This window comes from Cupressus sempervirens, chromosome 5 (genome assembly GCF_028749045.1).
Source record: "Cupressus sempervirens isolate cs-2001-9-10 chromosome 5, ASM2874904v1, whole genome shotgun sequence".
In the NCBI taxonomy this organism is placed as follows: domain Eukaryota; kingdom Viridiplantae; phylum Streptophyta; class Pinopsida; order Cupressales; family Cupressaceae; genus Cupressus; species Cupressus sempervirens.
In genome coordinates this window covers 539,349,578-539,373,511 of record NC_143122.1, presented here as the reverse complement: position 1 = coordinate 539,373,511, position 23,934 = coordinate 539,349,578, and the positions used below count along the sequence as shown (strand labels likewise).

General features: G+C 37.2%; 1 protein-coding gene across 9 annotated transcripts in view; it reads right to left on the bottom strand.

Annotated features, from left to right (window-relative positions):
• LOC149557071 (tRNA/rRNA methyltransferase (SpoU) family protein) overlaps nt 1–23,934 on the bottom strand; it is a 332,528-nt gene that overhangs the window by 58,470 nt on the left and 250,124 nt on the right. For 8 of the 9 annotated variants that reach the window (XR_016364835.1, XR_016364836.1, XM_089831747.1 and 5 more), the window contains 3 exons: nt 9,599–9,649; nt 9,334–9,480; nt 9,102–9,241 (listed from right to left, as the gene is read on the bottom strand). Coding sequence is in view for 7 of the 9 variants with exons in the window: in XM_089831747.1 (XP_089687873.1) it covers nt 9,102–9,241; nt 9,334–9,480; nt 9,599–9,649 (338 nt within the window). In the remaining 2 variants the exon portion in view is untranslated. The remainder of the gene's footprint in view (nt 1–9,101; nt 9,242–9,333; nt 9,481–9,598; nt 9,650–23,934) is intronic. The other variant, XM_089831751.1, reaches the window with a different exon arrangement.

Sequence of the window (23,934 nt, the reverse complement as noted above, 5' to 3'; positions counted from 1 at the left end):
TCTTGGGCACCAAGTCAAAGATGTTTGGGAAAAGGAAAATTTCATTACATTGAAGTAGTATCAAATAATGAAGGTGAGGAAAACATAGATCCAAATCAAGAACAAGATCTTAAAATTATTGAATAGGTTCAGGAAGATCTACTAGGAAAAGGTGAAATAGCAACAATGACAGGAACTCCACATTTAAATATTTTCAGAGTAAAGAGGGGTTTTACAAGGGCAATGACGCATTGTTATGATAGACAATGGTGCTACTCATAATTTCATCAATACGACTCTTGTTAAGAAACATGGCTTACATACAGTGAAACATGAAGGTTTTGGTGTCCAAGTAGCAGGTGGTACTACTTTAGTAAGCACAGATAAGGTTCCAAAATTAAGTATTACTCTTGGTAATTATACAGTAACAAAATGATTTTTATGTGGTTGATTTGGCTAACTAACATTATGTTGGGCATTCAATGGTTGATAACCTTGGATAAATATTCACAGAGTTTCAAATGTCTGGAATTTTCTTTATAAATTAATGGAAAAAAAGTAATCCTCAGAGGAATGTCAAATGGAGGTCGCCAAGTTGTATTCCTCATGAGTTATCCCGTAAATAGTAGTGGGAAAGAGTACATTATTTGGTCAAATATCCGTTGGAGATATAGCAGCACTTATGTTGATTAGCTTATGCAAGCCAACTTCTGTCAACATATAATTTTTTTTTTAAAATATTACATTTCTCATGCAGTAAAACAACAATTGAAATATCTAGCCATTGAATTTGGAAAATGATGAAAGTCCTAGAAAAATTAATAGAAGGTTGTTTCATTATACGCCAAATAAATAATTATGATGTGTTGTATTTTAATTGTTTTGGGCATCCAGCCAAACTTACAAAAATATTAGAATGCACTGAATATGTATCATTCCAAAATACTCTTAAGCTGTAAGAACCCCAAATAGGCTCTATGCTGATCACTGTTTGTTTCCCTGAGTGTAATGATTGTTTTTTGTTGGTTCTTGAATGTTTCAAGCTGCTTCTGGTTCTGTGATGTCCCCTTCTAGCTAGAGACATCACTTTAGCTTGTGATTAGCCTATCAGAGACCCTCGTAGGCTAGTAGGATTGGTTAGAGGGTCACCTTGGTGTGGAGATCTTCCAAGGACCTGAGAAGAGTACACTTCTGGGTTGCCAGAGTTTGTTTATTATGAGTTTGGCTTGGTCAGGCTATTTTTAGCAATTTTGGAGTTATAAAGGTGGACCCCTGCTATTTTTAGAAAAGGGGTATGGTCATATGCAGCTCTATCATGTTAGCTCCCGGTTCAGACGACATTCAAAAATGTTGAGTAATAATGGAGATATTAATGTTTATTTAGTTAGAATAAACATTATTGGTTTTGAGCTTATATTATTAAGTTATAATATGTTTTTATATTATAACTTAAGTGAGGGTCATGATATCATAAAAGGGGGCCATATTTCAATTAATTGTGGGTCCAAGCTTATGGAAAAATTAAAAGGGGTTTTCTAAGTTCTAATGTAATAACATTTTTTATGTTATTATTATATTCTTTTATCCCACATTGAGCGTAGAGCCTCATTCTGGAGTTGAGGAGTCTTTATAAACAAACCTTGTCTTCCTTCAAGAGCATGTTATGAGAATTATTTAAAACCAGGGTTTCTACAAATTCGAGAAGAATTCAGACTGTGGAGGACGTAGTTTCTTCAGAGTTGATGCAATTTGAAGGTGTGAAATATCACCCGAATTTTGCCTGTGAGTTGGCTTCATCCAGAAGTCAATATTGTGTTTCAGTAGGAGAAAATTGGATGGATCTGTTTGCAGATTTATAACAGCAGCTACAGTACCGTGAACAGTGCCCGTGAACAGTGACGTGAACAGTGCCGTGAACAGTACCGTGAACAGTGCCCGTGAACAGTGACGTGAACAGTGCCGTGAACAGTACCGCGCTACAGTAAATTCAGAATCAGAGATTTAATATTGCAGATTTTGATAGGCGCTGCCTAGAGAGGGAGCAATCAGCAGCGTGTTTGCATTTTTGGAGTCAAAAATCAGGTTTTTTTCAACTATTAATGCTGATGTTTTTTTTTATGTATTCTTCCAACAATAAACATTGTATAAATTGTATGAGCCATCTGAATAAATGAGTTCGATCAGCATTATAATTAGATTTGAGTTATAATTTTGGGTAAATTAGTTTCAATATTTGTATTCTCTTTTATAAACTCAAAAAAAAAAAACCAGAAGCAGCTTGAAACATTCAAGAACCAACAAAAAACAATCATTACACTCAGGGAAACAAACAGTGATCAGCATAGAGCCTATTTGGGGTTCTTACAGTGGTATCAGAGCCTAGTTCCTGCCATCCTGAGGGTTTGGGAGTCATATGCAGCCACTGGAAATTGGACCACACAGGTACTATACCCGCAGGAGAGCTTTGATTGACAGAGAACAGCTACAGGAAACAGGAAATATGGAAGAGAGGTATGATGGTAGTCCACCTAGAAACAGGAGGAATAATGATGATCAGGATACCAGAGAATTCTTTCGTGCAATGGTTACAGGGCAGCAGCAGATGACACAGGCATTACAGGCACTCACTACTATGGTAGAAAGGATGAACCCACCTGTTAGACAGAATGGGGAACAGGGAGTACAGGGAGATAACAGGAGTGCTACAGGTAATCAGAGACCACAACAGACCCATTCTAGAACAGCTGATAGGCCTACACGCCCTACATTTGTTCCGGAGGAGCCAGAAGAAGATCCGACAGAGGAGGCGGCAGGAGACCCCATATTTGCAGATGCACTCATGGCTGCAAATGATGAATGGGAATTATTAGCTCCACAGGTTCGGGAGAGGATGACCTTTGAACGCTTTGTTAATCAGAGGAGAGAGCATTACAGGTCACTCAGACAGGATAGGAGGCCTAGAGGTCAAAATAGTGAGCTGAAGAGGGCTACAGGCAAGCTTACTATGCCTACATTTGATGGGAGTGGTAAGATGACAGCTCAAGCTTGGGTTCATAAGCTTGACACATTTTTGGCACTGAGGCCAATGACAGAGATTGAAGCTATCAAATATGCCACCTTGCATTTGGAGGGAGTAGCACATGATTGGTGGTACCATGGTATGGTAACACTTCAGCATAACCAGGTGACAGAGTACCAGGACTTCGTGGATAAGTTGGTTGAAAGATTTGATAAGAAGGATCCAGAGATTTACTTCCGGGACTTAGCACAGTTGAAACAGACAGGCAACTTGGAGTATTTCATTGGTGAATTTCAGCGGTTGGCAGTGATGGTGCCAAACATTTCAGAGCGTAGATTGATAGTTCTTTTCATTGAGGGCCTATCCGAACCACTGAGAGGGTGGATAAAGGCATTTGATCCTATTTCTTTACAGGAAGCGATGAAAAAGGCAAGAAGTATGGAACATGCAGTCCCAACAAACAAATTTCAGTCCAAAGGAGCATCTTCTAGTAAGGATAACAAACCATTTTATAAAAAACCAGAGAGGACTGATTTTAAAAATGATTCTAAAGATAAAACTCCAGCACCTTTTGACAGGGAAACATTAAATGATTTGAGGAAGAAAAAATTATGTTTCTACTGTAAGGGACCCTATGATGCAAACCATGATTGTCCTCTTAGGCCAAAGGGAAAAGCTAACAGAGTTATGTGGGCATACTATGAGGAATCAGAATCAGATAATTCAGATCAGCAGTCTGATATAGAGGAAATGGATGGTGGAAAAGAGGAAGACAAGGCTGAAAACTTGTTTGAAATGGAGTCCAAGGATGGGGAAGGAGATGGGCAACTTAGGGAAGCTCGTCTCACTAGTATTAAGCAAGAAGGATCATTCCGGATGAGAGGAGTACTTGCTGGACAGCGAGTTATAACTTTGGTTGATACAGGTGCCACTCATAATTTCATCGATGCTAGGATGGTGGAGAAGCGTGGCATACAAACAGAGGAGTTTGGGGGAATTAGAGTGAGGGTAGCGGATGGCTATGTTCTCAATTGTGATCGTAAGATCACTAGACTCCCATTGAAAGTTAATAATTATGACTTTAAGGCAGATTTCTATGTTGTGCCTATGGGAGATACAGATATAGTTCTTGGGATGAGTTGGTTGCACGATATTGGTGAGTTCACTCTTAACCTCAAGGAGATGGAGATGAGGTTTAAAGTGAATGGGAAGACACATATCCTTAAGGCAATTAGGGATAGTGATCTCAGGATGGTCTCTTTTCGGAGGATGGCTAGATTGATTCGACATAATCAGGTAGAATGGGCAGCAGAGTGCATGTTAATGCCATCACAGGAGGGACAGCAGAAGATTGAATATCCTCCTGATATTCAGGAGCTTAGAGTTAAACACTCTAAGGTGTTTAGTGACATTCCACCGGGTAGACCACCAGACAGGGGTATTGAGCACATCATTGAGTTAGAGGAGGGGGCTAAGCCCATCATGATTACACCTTATAGGCATCCGAAGAGGTTGAAGGATGAAATTGAGAAAACCATAAAGGAGTTACTTGCTATGGGCCACATTAGACCAAGTAAGTCTCCTTTTGCTTCTTCAGTGGTGTTAGTAAAGAAGAAGGACGGGACATTGAGGATGTGCATTGATTACAGGGTGCTTAATAGGAAGACAATTAAAAACAGGTACCCCATTCCCAGGATCGATGAGTTGATAGATGAGCTTCATGGAGCTTGCTTCTTCTCAAAGATAGATTTGAGATCAGGTTATCACCAGATCAGAGTTAGAGAGCAGGATATTGAGAAGACAGCCTTCAGATGTCATTGTGGCCATTTTGAGTTTGTAGTTATGCCATTTGGGCTAACTAACGCACCCGCTACTTTTCAGGCAACAATGAATAGGGTTTTCCATCTTCAGTTGAGGAGATTTGTACTTGTCTTCTTCGATGATATCTTGGTATATAGTAGATCTTGGGAGGAGCACTTAGTTCACCTTGACACGGTGTTGGATATATTGGGCAGAGAATCCTTGTATGCAAAGGAGTCGAAGTGTGATTTGGGCATGACAGAGTTGTTGTACTTGGGTCACATCATCAGTGCAGAGGGCGTACGCATGGATCCTGAAAAGATTCGTGCCATTGTGGAGTGGCCTTCACCGGTGAACCTTACACAGTTGAGGGGCTTTTTGGGACTATGTGGTTTCTACAGGAGGTTTGTGGATGGATATTCCAGGCATGCAGCACCCTTAACAGATTTGATGAGAAAGGGAGCTTTTTTGTGGACTCCTGAGGCACAGGAGTGTTTCGAGAAATTTAAGGAGTTGATGACTTCTTGTCCAGTGTTAGCATTACCAGATTTCAACAAACCTTTTGAGCTACACTGTGATGCTTCCGGAGAGGGCATTGGAGCGGTGCTTATGCAGGAGAAGCACCCTATTGCTTATGAGAGCAGGAAATTGAGAGGGCCAGAGCGGAGCTTCAGTATATATGATAAGGAGATGTTAGCCATTATGCATGCTTTGGCTAAATTCAGGCAATATTTGGTAGGTAGCAAATTTTGTATCAAAACCGACCATAATAGCCTAAAGCATTTTCTAGGGCAGCGAGATCTCAATGATAGGCAACAAAAGTGGGTGAGCAAGTTACAGTCCTATGACTTTGATATTACATATTTTAAGGGGACGCAGAATGTAGTTGCTGATGCCTTATCACGTAGGCCCCATTTGAGCTTATTGACAGACATATCGGAGGATTGGAGACACTTGATCCTTGCAGAGTATGCGAAGGATACTTGGGCAACTGGATTCATAGATGGGACTATTCAGGACAACAGATACACCCTTGTGAATGAGCTCATCATTTACAAAGGGCGAATATTTTTGGTCCCAGGATCAGCGGTGAGAAGGATGGTTCTGAAATCTTTTCATGATTCACCTATGGCAGGACATCCTGGTTTCTACAAGACTTACCGGCAGATTAGAGAGCGCTTCACATGGAAGGGGCTCAAAACAGAAGTACTTCAGTATGTTAGGGAGTGTCTCACTTGCCAGCAGAATAAGCAGGAACACTCCTATCCAGCCGGTTTACTGCAGCCACTTCCGATTCCTGATAGGAAGTGGGAGTGTTTGTCTATGGACTTTATCACAGGACTACCTAGAGCCCAAGGCAGGGACTGTATATATGTGGTTGTGGATCGCCTTACGAAGTTTGCACACTTCTTTCCGATCACTGCTACATACACTGCTACACAAGTGGCAGAGTTGTTCTTCAAAGAGATATTCAGATTACATGGCTTACCTCGGAGCATTGTGAGTGACAGAGATAGCAGGTTTATGAGTCACTTTTGGCAGGAGTTATTCAGGTTGTGTGCGACAGAGCTCACTCCGAGTACTAGCTACCACCCTCAGACAGATGGTCAGACGGAGATAGTGAACAAATGGGTGGAGGGATATCTCAGAAATTATATAACAGGGCAACAGAAGGCATGGGTAAAGTGGATTTATCTCTGTGAGTATTGTTACAACACCACTTATCACATGTCTATTCAGATGTCACCCTTTATGGCCCTGTATGGGTATGAGGCACCCAATTTTATGGATCTGCTTTTGAGTGACAGTAGAGTGCCCAGTGCAGGTGATTTGTTACAGGAGAGTCAAGACATTGTTAAGACTCTCAAGGATAATATAACTAAGGCACAAAATCAGCAGAAGCAATACGCAGATCAAAAGAGGACTGAGCGGACTTTTGAGGTTGGAGATATGGTGTATCTTATGTTGCAGCCATACCGTCAATCCACTCTCAAGAAGAATGGTGCCGAGAAACTTAAGCCACGATACTATGGTCCATTTAGGATTATCAGGAAAGTGGGAGAGGTGGCTTATGAGTTAGACTTACCGGCAGAGAGCAAGGTGCACAATGTTTTTCATGTGTCACGTCTCAAGAAGGCGTTGGGGCATCATATTGTGCCTTCTACAGTATTACCGCCCCTGGATGATGAGGGAAAACTTGTTTTGATTCCGGAGGCTATCATTGATTTCAGAGAAAGGAACTTGAGGAGACGTACCATCCGGGAATATTTGGTGAAGTGGAAGGATTTGCCGATAGAGGATGCTACTTGGGAGAGCGAGGAGATTTTACAGCATCCAGAGTTGATATTGCTTGAGGACAAGCAATTTCAGGGAGGGTGGACTGTGATGTCCCCTTCTAGCTAGAGACATCACTTTAGCTTGTGATTAGCCTATCAGAGACCCTCGTAGGCTAGTAGGATTGGTTAGAGGGTCACCTTGGTGTGGAGATCTTCCAAGGACCTGAGAAGAGTACACTTCTGGGTTGCCAGAGTTTGTTTATTATGAGTTTGGCTTGGTCAGGCTATTTTTAGCAATTTTGGAGTTATAAAGGTGGACCCCTGCTATTTTTAGAAAAGGGGTATGGTCATATGCAGCTCTATCATGTTAGCTCCCGGTTCAGACGACATTCAAAAATGTTGAGTAATAATGGAGATATTAATGTTTATTTAGTTAGAATAAACATTATTGGTTTTGAGCTTATATTATTAAGTTATAATATGTTTTTATATTATAACTTAAGTGAGGGTCATGATATCATAAAAGGGGGCCATATTTCAATTAATTGTGGGTCCAAGCTTATGGAAAAATTAAAAGGGGTTTTCTAAGTTCTAATGTAATAACATTTTTTATGTTATTATTATATTCTTTTATCCCACATTGAGCGTAGAGCCTCATTCTGGAGTTGAGGAGTCTTTATAAACAAACCTTGTCTTCCTTCAAGAGCATGTTATGAGAATTATTTAAAACCAGGGTTTCTACAAATTCGAGAAGAATTCAGACTGTGGAGGACGTAGTTTCTTCAGAGTTGATGCAATTTGAAGGTGTGAAATATCACCCGAATTTTGCCTGTGAGTTGGCTTCATCCAGAAGTCAATATTGTGTTTCAGTAGGAGAAAATTGGATGGATCTGTTTGCAGATTTATAACAGCAGCTACAGTACCGTGAACAGTGCCCGTGAACAGTGACGTGAACAGTGCCGTGAACAGTACCGTGAACAGTGCCCGTGAACAGTGACGTGAACAGTGCCGTGAACAGTACCGCGCTACAGTAAATTCAGAATCAGAGATTTAATATTGCAGATTTTGATAGGCGCTGCCTAGAGAGGGAGCAATCAGCAGCGTGTTTGCATTTTTGGAGTCAAAAATCAGGTTTTTTTCAACTATTAATGCTGATGTTTTTTTTTATGTATTCTTCCAACAATAAACATTGTATAAATTGTATGAGCCATCTGAATAAATGAGTTCGATCAGCATTATAATTAGATTTGAGTTATAATTTTGGGTAAATTAGTTTCAATATTTGTATTCTCTTTTATAAACTCAAAAAAAAAAAACCAGAAGCAGCTTGAAACATTCAAGAACCAACAAAAAACAATCATTACACTCAGGGAAACAAACAGTGATCAGCATAGAGCCTATTTGGGGTTCTTACATAAGCTCACAAGAAATCAACCCTCATGAAAAGTTGTACTTTCCAAAAATAGCAAACTTCTCCAAGTAGTGTGGAATGATGCCAAAGTTTCTGTATTGCATTTAAATTTTAAAATGTGCAATAAATCTTGCTTTGATCTCTAGAAGTCACTGCCACAGTCGAAATCTTCACCCAAAAAGACTAGAGCACTCAAGAAGACTGGAGTCCCTCAGAGATATTAGAGAGGCCATAAAAAGGGACATTACAAGAAGTATTCACCAGGTCTTCTCTATAGTGTTGCCATGCAAGAAGTTGTATAATGATTTTAGAAGAGATAAATTCTGATTTCAACAACAAAAACATTGGAGGGTACTTAGCAAATCAAAACAATGTTGAAATGTCATATAAAACTATATTTTTTATTTATAATTATTTTATATTACTATATTTTCTATTACCCTCAATTTTAGCATGAATATATAGATGCTTGAACGGAATATTGCTTGGAGTATTTTACAAGTATATGAAGAAATCCTTAAACAAATAAAATAATGGAATTAGAAACATAGAATCAAAAAGCATGAAAAAGGTATTGTTAAACTTAATAAACATCATGAAGAGAAAGACAAATTACCTTGCACAATCGGCATTTCTCTCCAAGTATACCATTATAGATTGCAAACACTTCTTCTCCAAAGGCAGGTTTTGTAACTCCATTCGTGTAGAGGATTGCAAAACAATCAAGAATTTATGGAGTACTTGATAAACTAATATCTGCACAATTCAATAAAACACATATTATCAAAGTTCCCTCATGTATCTATAACAGCTGATCCATTTATATACAAATCTGGCCAAAATGTTACCTGAGAGAAGGCCCGCAAGCTGTGGTGATGTGAAGTCAAAAATGGAAGAATTGGAGGTAGCAATTTCTCTAGAAGCTCCAACTGGAGTGAGGTTGGTGAAATGTGCATCAACAAATGGACAGAAATGAAAACATATGAAGAAAGTGCCTGCATTATTATGAGAAACTTAATTGTAAAAAAGTTTAAGAATAGACCAAAAAATGAACTTTACAAGCAACAAAATGTTTTTTGGAGGCCTTTGAATGAATGAAGTAATTAATCTCACCTGAGGCTTCATGTTGTAATCACATAATATTGGAACCATTTGCTCCACTATCTGTCAGATGGACAGCATTTTCAGTCAAAAACATAACCATCACAACTGATAGAATTAGATTAGGAAAGTCCTAAAACTCAGTGAACAATTTATATTAGAGATTAGAAGAATTGAGAAGTTATAAAATGCACAAGTTAAGACTAGATTTACATTTTCAGAACAACATTGAAACTGCAGCAATAATTTTACAGTTGACAGAAGAATTCACTGCCTATATTCTCCAAAGCAATCTTTGGTAGATTGCACATTATCTTGTGCTTATTCTGGAGATATCGGTACAAGTTTTGTGCAGAAGAGGAAAAAGTTCTTCCCGTAAATAAATCTTTAATAATCATATCTCTGTGTATGCGCGCGCATAACATGGATATATATGTATGTATAAATTATAATGTATCTATGCATGTAAAGGTGATATGTGAGAATGAACTTGTAACATCCCTTCTTAATTCTGTCCTGATATTTAAGCGAATAAATCTTTCAACGAACACTTGGCATAGTGAAACGCTGTTTTGATTTCCGAGATTAGAGTTTGGACTTGTAATGCTTGATTAAGGGAAATTTCACATAGACCAGCAAAGAGACATTACCAACAATCTTGCATTAAATTAGTTAACAAACAAGTGTCAAATAATTACAAAGTTCTGACATGATTATTTAGTTTGCATTGGCATTATGACAAAGATTCTTGCATACAATAATAATCATGTATGTTCACACATAATGTCAAATGCTTGACAAGCTTCTTCGTCCAAGCAATGATAGACCAGTCATGGGATTAAACAATTAATTTGATTACTTCACACAGATGAATCATGTGACAGAGATACCCAGCTGAAGGTTAACCAGTATATCATGCACAGTGATGATTAGGTAAAACAGAAGTTTGTATGATGAATTATGTGCAACTGGAGTACAATCCCAGTCTGAATGCGTTCAAGTTTATACCCAGATCTCTCAGCTGCACCCCTGGAAATAGACATCCAGCTCTAACAATGAAGGTTCAGACTTAAAATGCAATCCACAGCCCACCTCTCATCAGATTACCCAATTCTTGGATGATCCTGGGTTTATTGAGTAACACCATACTGTCGTGATTGTGCTCACCACCAATGGTCATCAATATTGAATGTTCCCAAGGGTTTACCTGTATTTATCTGGTTGAGTCTAAGACTTCTCAAATCTGAAATGGTGGTCACCTAGCAAATAATTTCTCGAACTATAGAGACCATCTTATATCTCTAGCCGCCATGCTGTGTCTCATTCTTCATAGGAAATTATCATAGCATTAATCACCAGAACTTAGATTAATCTCAATAGAATACAGAGAATTGAATAAATTTAATACTTCCAGCAGAATCTGAAACAATTCACATATATGTTTCTCTGTACAAAGCAAGAAAAAGTTCCATTCTCAATTATTTTTCCTCAAACTACAGTTCCGTATCCAAATTTTTTTTCATGGGAATTAGATTTTCACAGAGATGAGAATTATTAAATTTGAATGTGCCAATGAAACATGATCAGTGGTTTTCAGATAGAGCCAAAATTATTATCGGACCCCAATTGAATACAAGCCTTCATTAATTCAAAATAAAGTCTTCTTAATATGGCACGATAATGTGAAATGGAATTATTCTAAGTGCCAAAAGGAAATATTAAATTTCCAGTGCCTTTATATTACCTCCACTTTCGTTAAAATATGCTGCCACTGATGTTAGTATGGCCCACACAAGGTCTTAGATCAACGTGATATTAAATTCCCAAAACTTAATTTAATCACTAGTTTTATTTGGCAAGGCACTAGCTTACAAATTAATTGCATCAATTTTATGAAGTTTGCCTCAAACATATAATTAATGCCTGCGAAAAGTTTGCTCAAAAAAATAAAACATTCAGCCTAAGAATAGCCCACACTAGGATCCTCAAATTCCATCAATTAAAATCAACTTAGATCCTCAAATTCCATTTATTAAAATCCAGACCTCTGCAAATAAGCACAGTATTAGACCTTGTCACGAATCTACCTCATAAAAAAACCAGGTTTGCATCTAACTCCCCTGTCAAATCCCTGAAGGTTTTCATCTCCATAAATTCTCTGTCAATGACATAACATCAGCAATTTTATCAACTTCAATAAAACATCTAAACATGCTATGAATAATCTTCTCCTTCAACTGTTAAAGCTTTTGCCAGGAAACTCTTGGCCTTCCTTCAGCCTATCTCTTCACATTCCATTTTTTGCCATTGAAAGCAAGTTCTTATTTTATAAATCTCATAGACATAAAATTCACTTTAATGCTCCATTAAATAATTAATTAAGTTGTCATTATACTTTGACAACCAAAATTATTAATTATTTGATTAATTTTAAATGTCTCAGTGCTCCCTCCTTAGAGACGGCTTGTCCTCAAGCAATAATGAATCTGCATACTGATACAGTGATCCAAAAAATCCTGCAAATAGCTTCCTTGCACAATCTGGAATAACTGAACTCAAGATCATAACCTCTCTGAAGACTAGCACAACAATCATCCAGAAAATGCAAATTGAAAATCCTGCAAGCTGCACATCCTCTTTCTGACAGTGAGTTCATCTCATATAATGATTAATCATAATCCTCTTTATACCAATCATATAGACCCTTCTTATTTCTCATCATAAACATGTTTAACTCATCAACTTGTGGGCTAAAAGAGAAATGATATGCACTCCTCACAATGCAATCAAATTGATAAGTATCATCTTCTTTTTGCAAATACTGATGCTCGCAACCATTGAATTCATATGCTCCTGCTGCTCTATTCTATCAAATTTGCAGTCTGAATCCCACATCTTACCTGTGACATCAAAAGGTTCTCCATTTCTCACTCAAAAAGTGAAATATCATATATCACATCCTTGTCTACTTCAAATGACGAATTATTAACAAATTGGAAAATTGCCTTGTACTGATATAAACCTTCATTTTCTGATTTCCAAATCAGGTGGACAGCAATATATTCATCCCAACATAAAGATGTACTTGTGAACTTAGCCTCCATCTGGTGTGCTGAAATTACTCTAGGCTTGTCATCTGATGAAGCCTCCAACAATACCTCCTCCCCATCCTGTAAGAACTCCAACTGCATCTTGTGATGATACAAGGTGTACCTACCAAGCAATTGAAACCACTGCATGCCAAGAACCGCATCAAGTTGTTTTCACTTGATCATATAGAAGATATCAGTCAATGACTAGTCCCCAAATTGAATACTAAGCTGAGGGAATTTTTTGGTACAACTCAAGATTTCTCCACTAGCAACTATCACCTTAAAACCAGAGAATTACTCAACCTGTAATCCACACTCTATAACTAGCTGCTCACCTATACAGTTGTATGTAGCTCCAGTATCCACCAAACAAACTATTGGCTGCCCCTATAGTACTCCCTTCAAACGAAAGGGATAGTACCAAGGTACTCCTGACAATGTAGTAATGTTGACTTCAAGCTGGTCAATTTCCTTTTTCCCCCACTAAAGGGTCGTCATTATTGCTTCCTCACATTTTCTGTCCTTAATACGTTCTTCCTCATCCTCTGAATTACCTCAATATAGTATACTTTCCCTTTTTCCCGACACCTACGTTTGGGAGTCCATGGTTCTTTACAAGTGAAGCATAGTTTCTTCCTCCTTAGCTCATTTCTTGTCTTATAATTTACTTTAGAAGGGATAATTTTGGCATGATCATCAATTTTCTAATTTGATTTAGAACCTTTGGAATTTCCTCTAGGCTGTTGTAAAGAAGTAGAAGTATCTAGGTCCATTGATTTTTTAATTGCATACTATAAAGTGTTTGGCTTAAGAACCTTTACAAGCCCCTTGAATTTGTCATTCAAATCTTTAGTGAACAACATAATCTTCCTTTTCTTTGACATATCAGGAACCATATTGAGATCCTTTGAAACTCATTGATAAAGGAATCCAATGAACCGCTTTATTTCAGCTGTGCTAATTCTCTATAGGAGACTTCAATATCCTTCTTGCCAAATCGAATAATCAACTTAGTATTGAATTCCTCATAAAAATTAAACAATCCACGATCTTGTGTTATGAGGCCATGATGACACCAATCACAGACTCATATGCTGCCTCCTCTAAGTACATAGTAGAAAACTTAATTGCCTTCATTTCCTTCATGGGTTTAAGCGTCAGGAAGGTGTCTAGCTTATGTATCCAAGCACAAGTAGTTGTCTTATCACTACCATAAAAAATAGGAAGGGTCAACTTGCACATATAGCACACTTCAAATCTTTGATTTGAGTTTTAGGCCTTCTTTCTTGCCTTGACTCATGGTTTCTCTTTGCTCCGCAAACTTACTTCTACCTTGACAAGATCTGATAGTTAATCCCATCCATCATGCATTGACATAATGCTATCAGGTATATCCATTTCTGCTTCAGCATTACTCACTCTCTTCATCAATAACATTAGCAAAAGTAGGCATTAAAAGCCTACCTGAAGGGTGTGTGTGAGCATGTCTACCTTGTGGGGAACCAACTGTGCTACCACCAACACTATGACTACGATGAGATATTGTTGCACTCAATTGTTGTATAGCTACTGTAAGTTATTGAAGAAGATTGGCCAACTATTCTTGTCCTGTTTGAACTCCTCTTAGAATATCTCTTACTTCTCTTCTTCATCCTGTGGTGGAATACTACTCCTTCTGTTACCCATCCCTCCAACCTATTCTGAATAAATATAAGAACCAATCAAACCAGGTATAGTTGCACTCTCAGGCACTTGTGGTGGTTGCCAAAGCTTGCGTGGTTCTGTTCTACAATACCTTAACTCTCTGTCACTTGGTTGCATCAATCTGAACTATACCCAAAGGCCGGCAGGTTCAATGTTCTGATACCATTGTAACATCCCTTCTTAATTTTGTCCTGATATTTAAGTTAATAGACCTTTCACTGCACACTTAGCATAGTGAAATGATGTTACTGATTTTCGAGATTAGAACTTGGTTATGTGATGCTCAAGGGAGATTTTCACATATGCCGGCAAAGAGACATTACCAACAATCTTGCATCAAATTAGTTTACAAACAAGCTGTCATTACCAAGTTCTGAAATGATTTTAAATATGCATTGACATAATGACAAAGACTCTTGTATACAATAATAATCATGGAAGTTCATACATAAGGTCAAACACTTGCCCAGCTTCTTCTAACACAGTTCTACAGTCCACGAAAAGATAGAACAGTCATGGGATTAAACAATTAATTTGGTTTGTTGACATAGATGAATCATGTGACAAAGATACCCAACTGACGACTAACCAGTGTATCAAGCACATTGATTATTAGATAAAAAGAGAGGTTGTTTGATGAATGTTATGCACCTGGAGTTACAAACAAAGCATGAATGCATGCAAGTCTATGCCCAGATCACTCAGCTGCACCCCTAGAAATAGGCATCCATCTCTAACAATGAAAATTCAGACTTAAAATGCAATCCACATCCCACATCTCATCAGATTACCCAATTCTTTGATGATCCTACGTCTATTGGAGAAACACCAAATCAACACACACCAATACTATCGTGATTGTGCTTGCCACCATTGTTTATCAATATTGAATGTTCCCAAAGGTCTGCATGTAGTTATCTGGTTATGCGTCTGAGACTTTTCCAATCCAAATGGGTGGTCACCTAGAAAATATTTTCTAGAACTATAGAGACCACCTCATATCTCTAGCCAACCACACCGTTGTTGATCTTCATAGGAAATGATCATAACATTAATCACCAGATCTTAAATTACTTTCAACAAAATATGGAGTATTCAAAACAATACACTTTCTAGCAAAATCTGAAATGGCTCACGTATATATTGCTCCATTAAAAAGAAGTTATGTTTTCCATTCTTTTTCCCTACACTATAGTTTTGTGTCCAAAGATTTATTTGTTGTCCTCAATTTTGACATCACAAAATTGTGACAACCCTATGCAATTTTCTCATGGATTTATAGGTGCATCTTCTTTGTTTTAATGTATTCGTAAAGTGTCATGAATGCAATTTGTCATCCTTGAAATGTGTTTTATGTGAATTTATCCGTGTGTTCCTTTTAAATGTTTTCGTCAAGTTAAATCTCAAAATGTTTGTTCGTAAGAGTTTTTCTTCTCTGACTAGAAGGGCTTGATTTTTTATAGCTTTTGCATATTTTCTTCACTTTTTCCCTTCTTGTTAGTAGTTTTTTATCTAGTTCATCCCTTAGGATAATAACCCTTGGAATTCCGCTTGTTTTGAGCCAACTTAGGCCTTAAAATGAAGTTGTTTGGTTCAAGTTATAAAGGAAAAGGTGGTGTTTTCTAGGGCAGCAACATGTCGTATTAAAACATCCTCCAAAAGTGGGCTTTGTATTGACAATTGCACGAAATAAAATTATTGTTAATATCCAAAGTGGATTTCGACATCCAATTTAAAATTTCAGCTCATTTTGAGTTAATTTAACCATAGTTTTTTATGTTTTAATGAAATTCGCTTTTTCTAGTCTGTTTTCATGTTCCTGTATTAAAAAGTATAATTTTTCATTAAATTCAATTACATGAGACACTTAAAATGATTGCAGTTGGGGTTTTTATCACTCAGTGCATACCATCAACATGTAAATCACCTTTTAAAACCCATTGCCAATAAAATATAGGTCCTAAATACATATAGGTGGGTTTTTTATATGCAATAACACATTTTTATATCACTTAATATGTACAAGTGGGTTTTTAATGTTTTTCTGCATATTTAAATCTTATTTTTATAGACCTTTAATAAATTTAAAAGCTTATGAGTGGGGAATTTGAACCCAAAAACACATGTTATTGCATTCGAAAAGTAAATTAATGTGTTTTTTAACTTGAGTTATTATTTGAATCAACATAACCCAGGGACACATCCCTACCCAAAAATACCAAGTTTTGGAAATGGGGACGTCCGTGGGATGGGGGGACGAGTATGGGACGCCCCCCATGTCCGCATAATTCCAAAAAATGCAAGAGACATCTTAGGAACAAGGGCACGTCATAGGAAAAAATTGGGGACGACCAGCCGTCCCTGGCATGGCTGGGGAGTCATAGACGTCCTCCAACTATATCGAGGACGGACGACCATCCCCAACGTTAAAGCACAAAAAAGAAAGTTCAAACTTTTATTGACATGATTGAATTTCTAAAGGGGATTTGCTGAAATTTATGACAGGTAATTTACTCAGCTGTTATTAACAAATATATAACATGCACAGTTAAAACAAAAAAATAGAATTGAGAGCTAATACTTCAAAAATAGAACTGAAATATATTTATGGCACTATAAAGTTGAACTTGAACATAATGCTGAAACATTATGGCAGCCCTCTAGCTTTTGCGCATATTTAGATTTTCAGATTTCTATGATATTGTTCACTGTTAAACTTATATTTGTGTTCACATACTGATATGCAAATTGACAATTGAAACTGTTTTATGAATGCATGATAGACTAGAGTTAAATTTTAATACATATTGTATTATTAAGTATTGAATCGGTTAATACTTTGTAGATTACATTCAAATAGTGTATGTTGACGTCCTATAATGTTTCAATGACATGCTTTGTGGTTAGTTTCATATGAATGACATGAATATTTGCAAATTTCAGTACATATTTTAAAATTTCCCTATATTTATATGGCCATCCACATTTGCCGTCCCCCCTTGCCCAAAAAATTGCCAAAATTTTTGCCATCCCAGAAACTTGAGCAAACATAGACTTAAATGCATAATGGTGAAAACTTGAGCCCAAAAGCATACAAATTTTAATTACATGTGTTTTTGCTTCTTGAAAACTCATCTATGCTTCTCCAATAGAGGCCTTTGGACATGTAAAAGCATATGGTGGAGTTCTTGGAGTGAAAAGCAATTGCTTTTCCATTCTAAAAACATGTCTTTACTTCCATTTGTATTTAAAACTCATAAAGTGGTGATTTGGAGAGCAAAAGCATGTACTTTTGCATGTAAAAACTACGTCTTTAATGATTTTTATAATTGTTTAGAATTGGGTGGCTATTTTTGGGACAGAAGCACATGCTTTTGTGTGCTAGAAGCCTATCATTACTCACTTTTACGTGCATTTTCTATCAAACTCCTCTTGGTGGTGATATCCAAGTGAAAAACATATGTTTTTGAGTTGGAAAAACCCACTCTTTTCGGCCATTTTTGGAGGACAAACAAGATGTATCATCAAAAACTTCAGATCTGTTCTTCCAATAGGGTTGTTTTGCCTTAAATCTGTCAAGGATCAATCTTGGCTCATCCAACTTACAGATTAAAGGTATTTTATGTTTGTCGAATTGAAGTATGTAAGTATAATTATAAATATTGGTTGGTTTTGGGCTGTGACTAATTACAACTCAAATAGTGTAATCGTTGTCAGCAAACTTCCTTTGTAATGGAAGAGCATGTCCCCGTAGGGAAGGTCATGTCTCTGCGAAGACATGACTCTCCAAATCCATATTTATATCAAGTCATCACTGCCTGTTTGAGCATCATCAATAACAAAGGCATTGCACTGTTCTAACAGCAGCGATTTCTAAAGAATTATTTCTGCAGTAATATTAATATATTTAGTGCACATTAAAGTCACTATTAAATCAGATACATACATACATATATATATATATATATATATATATATATATATATATATATATATATATATATATATATATATATATATATATATATATATATATATATATATATATATCTTCAGTCTGTCAAGTTAAATCAGAACTGGATTATATAAGAGATTAAAATCAGAACTGTAAGTGGATATTTAAAAAATTTGATTCTTCTATTCTCTATCAGATATCCTTATTCTTTCATATTTTACTCTCAAAACAGTCTGTTTAGGGCATTTTTTGCTCAAAAACGATCAAGGCTGTTTTTGCTTTAAAAACGAGCCATTTTGGTCATTTTCTTCCACCAAATCCAAATGTTTGCTATTAAAGGTGAGTTCTTCGGCATTACTTATCATTTCCAGCTTGTTTATCATTCTCTTCAAGTTGTTTTTAATGCCCTAGATTCCATTTTCAATTTCCATTACACATTGTATTCATTTTAGTCAATACGGTTGCTATTTTTGTGCATTTTAATTCTCAAACTTTGCAAACTTGACAAGAAATGAATCTTGACTCTAAAATGAATTCATGCCGAGAGGATTAAGACAAGATTCAAAGTCTATAGATGTTTCTTTGCTACAATCTTTCCTAAAACCAAAAATATTTTGGATTTGCTTCAACTTCTCTAGGTTTTTGTGCCAAGAGGTAAAATTCGTTGTGAATTTCATGAGGCAAAGTTGTATATATGTCTTCTTTCGTTTTTGTTTGCAAATCTCTTAATTTTATTTTCAGATTTGCATTTGTATATAATGTGTGCTCCTATCTTCTATCTAAATTCTCCAAGTTGCCAACATCTTTTGTGTCCAAAAAGCCAACCTTCTCACTTGCACACACTTCATCTATGCTTGTTATATCGCTGTCATGTGAGTTAAAACTCATGATGGTGTTTGCTTGAACACTTGCTTATGATGCAAATATTATAATTCATAATAAGTAGATGTTATGCTGCCCATTTGCCACGTTTTTTCCACACATAAAGCTTGTTGTCCTGTAATGTCCCTATTTTTAGTAGGTTCCTGCAGTTGGCCAGGTTAGTTCACCATCGCAACCCTCGTGAGATAATAGTGGGATTTGAGGGTCTTAGTTGTGTTGTTATAGGCTTTCTAGCAGCCTATGGTGTGTTTGGCTCCATTTGAGGGACTTACTATTTATAGTAAGTCAATCTGTTGGTTTCGATGAGCTCAGTTGAGTTAGAGGAATTGGAGGATGCTCTCACCTTTTATTTTGGGCTTCCGGTTTGAGCTCCAAGAATCTCAGAGGGAGCTTCTATTTATAGTAAGTCACCCCGTCAAGTTCATTTGTCATCTCTCATCATCAGGATCACTTTGGTGTTGTCAGATTTCGATTTTGATGCTTCTTCAGTTGTTTTTGCATGATGGGTGAATTATTATTATTATTATTCATCTAAATACGCTGAAGTTGCTATTTTTGCTAGTCGCCTTAGTATCATAGCTCATTGGAATAGGGACAAAAAGTTTTAAATCATGGGAACAAGAAACAGTGGCCTCACGTGTCAAAATTTTAAGTTATGGTGCAAAAGGTCATTTTAAGAGCCAAAAGCAATTAATAAATTAGTTTACAATGACACATTATTATATTTTAATGTTGTATGTGGGAAGCTTCTTAAGTGAAATTCATTTAGGAAACTTTCTATCATTTGGAGATATAAATATGAGCCCATTTGATGACTAAAGCATCCTATTGAATATTATTTTTCTCTTGTTGTCTTTGTGACACTTATGAAATTCTGAAATTTTGTGCCCTTGCTGAAGTAGAAGGGTTTGGGATCTATAGCTGAAGTATTGTAGATTCAATTATGATATTGCTTGGCAAATTGTGCTGAAGTATACGATTTGTCATTTCTCCTACTATATTAACTACTGCTAAGGAGAAGTTTAATTTTTTATGCTGCTGAAGGTCTACTGGAATTTGTGAAGGGATTCACTGGAATTGTTATATCAAATTATGTGCTGGTTAATTTGGAGTTGGTTGGGCGCCAATTTATATTTGTTGTTGGGTGTTGTTTTCTATCTGCACTTTGGGAGCATCATTTTCCAAATATGCAATTGCATTTGTTTTGTGACAAAAGGCCTAAATGATTATTGTGTGACTCATCCATTAGTCAGTCATTGGGCATCATGAAATCTCAGTACCCGCAGCGGTCTTTCATCTTTCGTGTATGGACTTCTTGATACTGTGCACTGGTTGTGGCAAAGTATGACCCTACTATCGTACACTAAGGTCAAAGTGACAAACTTGGAGAATTCCAGAGGATGCTTCGGGTGCTCCCATAATTCAACAAGTTTCCAACTAATTTATGGCAACTCTCCATTCATAGATGCAACTTCAGTATGATGTCTCCTCCAATCTGCTGCACATAGCCTTTATTGGCATATGCAAATCCCTTGCTTCATATGATGACTTGGTCTATCTTCTTCGTGGCTTAGCACATCTTTCATTGCAAGTCACGATAGCTTCTTTTATAAGCACCAGAGATATCGCACATTCATACACTTTGTACTCAACTTGTTTTGCCGTCTCCAATGAGATATTTGTCTTTGATCACTTCCTTATGCCAAATCTTGTGTGTGCGATGTATGCTAATCTATACAAACTCCACCACATTCAATCCAAGCATAGTTTTTTTTTCGACATTCGATGGTGCTCAAAAACTCTTAACGGTATCTCTATTTTTAATGGCTTCATCATATCATATTCACCAAACTAATTTTAAGAGTTTTTTGATTGGTCACTAATGGCTTGAAAATCCATTCAAGTATATTCAAGATATTCTAGTCAATATTTGTGTAGGATGGAGATGACGTCATACAAGCTTCTTGTATTTCAATACAATGTCTTATTTATTCCTCTCCTTTGTTTTTAGTTTGACTAGCAAAGTCTCCAGTGGAGGGATTCTTGCATTTATAGTGCGAAGAATAACAAATCCATAAGTTTGGGGAAGAGCACTTTCATGTCCCTAGCTTGTAAGGGGGTTCAACAACGACACAAATACTTACCATTTCTTGTTGGCTCTCCTGGACATCTATCGTTTCATTTGAGCAGAGATCCAAATAATGTTTTTTGTGAATCCTTTCAATTTAAATATTCCTTTTAGGAGTCTTTGGGGCTCTGCATTCCTCTACCAATGTCTTTCTCACATATCGCTAACTAGTGTTTTGGGTAATGTTGCAAGTTGTAATTTCCATACTTTCAAATTTAGTTGGCTACGTATAGTAGTCTGAACAAACTCTCATTGAAACTTGAGCGAAAATACTTCTCACGCTATATTTCATAGTTGTCATTCGTATGCATTCCACTATTTTTGCTTTTGATATTGACCAGGCACATCAGTCCCCTTCATAATTAATACAATTCCCAGGGATTAAGTAGAGTCACAACTTATCATTTATTGCTATCTTGGGAGTTCCAGCAATCTATTCAATATAGCAAGATAAAACTGGCAAGCATAATTTTGATGTAGAGAAAGTATACAATATAAAACTGATATGACAACATTCAAGAATAGGCAATCACAATAAAATAATCAACAAGAAATTTTTCCTCAGAACTCCATGATGTTGGTTCTTCTTATCATGCATACTGCCCATCTACTTTCTCTTGCCTTTCTTTTGTATAACACATGCCCATGTTATTTCCTACTCTCAAAAGCAATGGGATGTCGATCCTGGGATAGAATTGCACCAATACCCTCTCCAAAAGCATCACAATGTAAATCAAAGGGCCTAGAGAAATCAAGTAAAGCCAACAACCGGCATGAAGTCATGATAGACTTAAACCTCTCAACACACTCCTGTGCCTAAGTAGTCCACTGAAAAGCACCCTTACGAGTCTGATCTGGAAGTGGAGCCGCATCTTGTGAGAATCCTGCCACAAACCTACAGTAAAAAGCACAAAGGCTTAAAAACCCCCTTAATTGTGTCAAGTTCTCTAGTATGGGCCACTCGACAATAGCATGGATCTTAGTTGGGTTCATGCGAACTCCATCAGCGCCAATAATATGCCCCAAGTAGAATAACTCTCTAATACCAAGAGCACATTTCGCCTCCTTGGCATACAAGGAACCCCGATCCAATATATCCAAAACTGTATCCTAGATGAGCAACATGATCATCCCAAGTCAACCTGTAAATCAGGATGTTGTCAAAGAATACCAACACAAATCTATGGAGCTGATTGTGAAACACCATGTTCATGGTAGATTGAAAAGTAGCGGGTGCGTTTGTCAAGCCAAGAGAACGACCAGAAACTAAAAATGCCCACAATGACATCTAAATGCAGTCTTCTCTATATCCTACTCTCTAACTCAGATTTGATGATATCTGAATCTCAAGTCAATCTTCGAAAAATACTTTGCCCAATGCAACTCATCAATCTGTGGAATCAAACACCGGTTCTTAATAGTCTTTTTATTCAACATCTGATAATTTATACACATCCGAATGGTACCGTCCTTTACCAAAACAATTGAAGAAGCGAATGGGAACTTACTAGGCCTAATATGCCCCATGTCAAGCAACTCCTGTAGGGTTTTCTCAATCTCATCTGTGAGCCTATTCGAATGCCAATAGGGTGTGATCATGATGGGCTTAGTACCCTCCTCCAACTCTATGATATGCTCAATTCCTCTCTCTGGAGGTCTACTAGGAGGTAGATCACTAAACACTAAAGAGTGTTTAGTTCTTAACTGTTGGACGTCTGGGTGATAACCTGGGTCCTCAAATACTCTTCAAGGTAGGCATAATTCTACACTCAACTGCCCAATCTATAACATCCTCTTGACGTACCAGATGTTGCATGCGACAATGTGAAATCTGCTTAAGTTCTTCATTATAGATGTCAGTCGACTGGATTGTCGTCGATGTTTCTGTAGCCGACGGAGTGATTGTCGTCAGTGTTTCTGTAGCCAACAGAGTGATTGTCGTCGGTGTTTCTCTATTATGTAGCCAACGGGTAAATAGTTTGTAGCAGACATAATGTTTGTGGCCGACAGACTCCTTCGGGAAGGTTTAGCGGATAGTATTTATATCCTGTCTGGGATCGTTATAAATCATCATTGATCATGGATCTTATCTTATGAAGCATAATGTAATGTTCTGGCATATGCAAATATAATAAAAGGAGTTTGTTGTTCGTGTTCCATTGTCTATGTGCATTTCTTATTTAACCTATGTGGTAAACAACAGATAGCCTTGAGGATTTGTGGCTGCCCATCCTTGATGAATCTCATCTCCATTCTCTTTGTGCTCAAGTAAATATCCTTAAGAATATGTAGCCATGTCATGCCAAGAACTATATCTGTCCCAGAATCTCATCTCCATCCTCTTTGTGCTCAAGTAAATATCCTTAAGAGTATGTAGCCATGTCATGACAAGAACTATATCTATCCCACCCATGTCTACCATAGAAATCTATGGTGAAAGCATATGTGTTAAGCCTTGCTCAAAGATCTAGAATCATCTTGTTACACCTCAAAGTGTAACCATCAGCCACTTGTACTCATAGACCCTCGAAATCCTCTGCCTGCATACCTCTCCTAGTAACCAAACAAGCATCTATAAAATTATGAG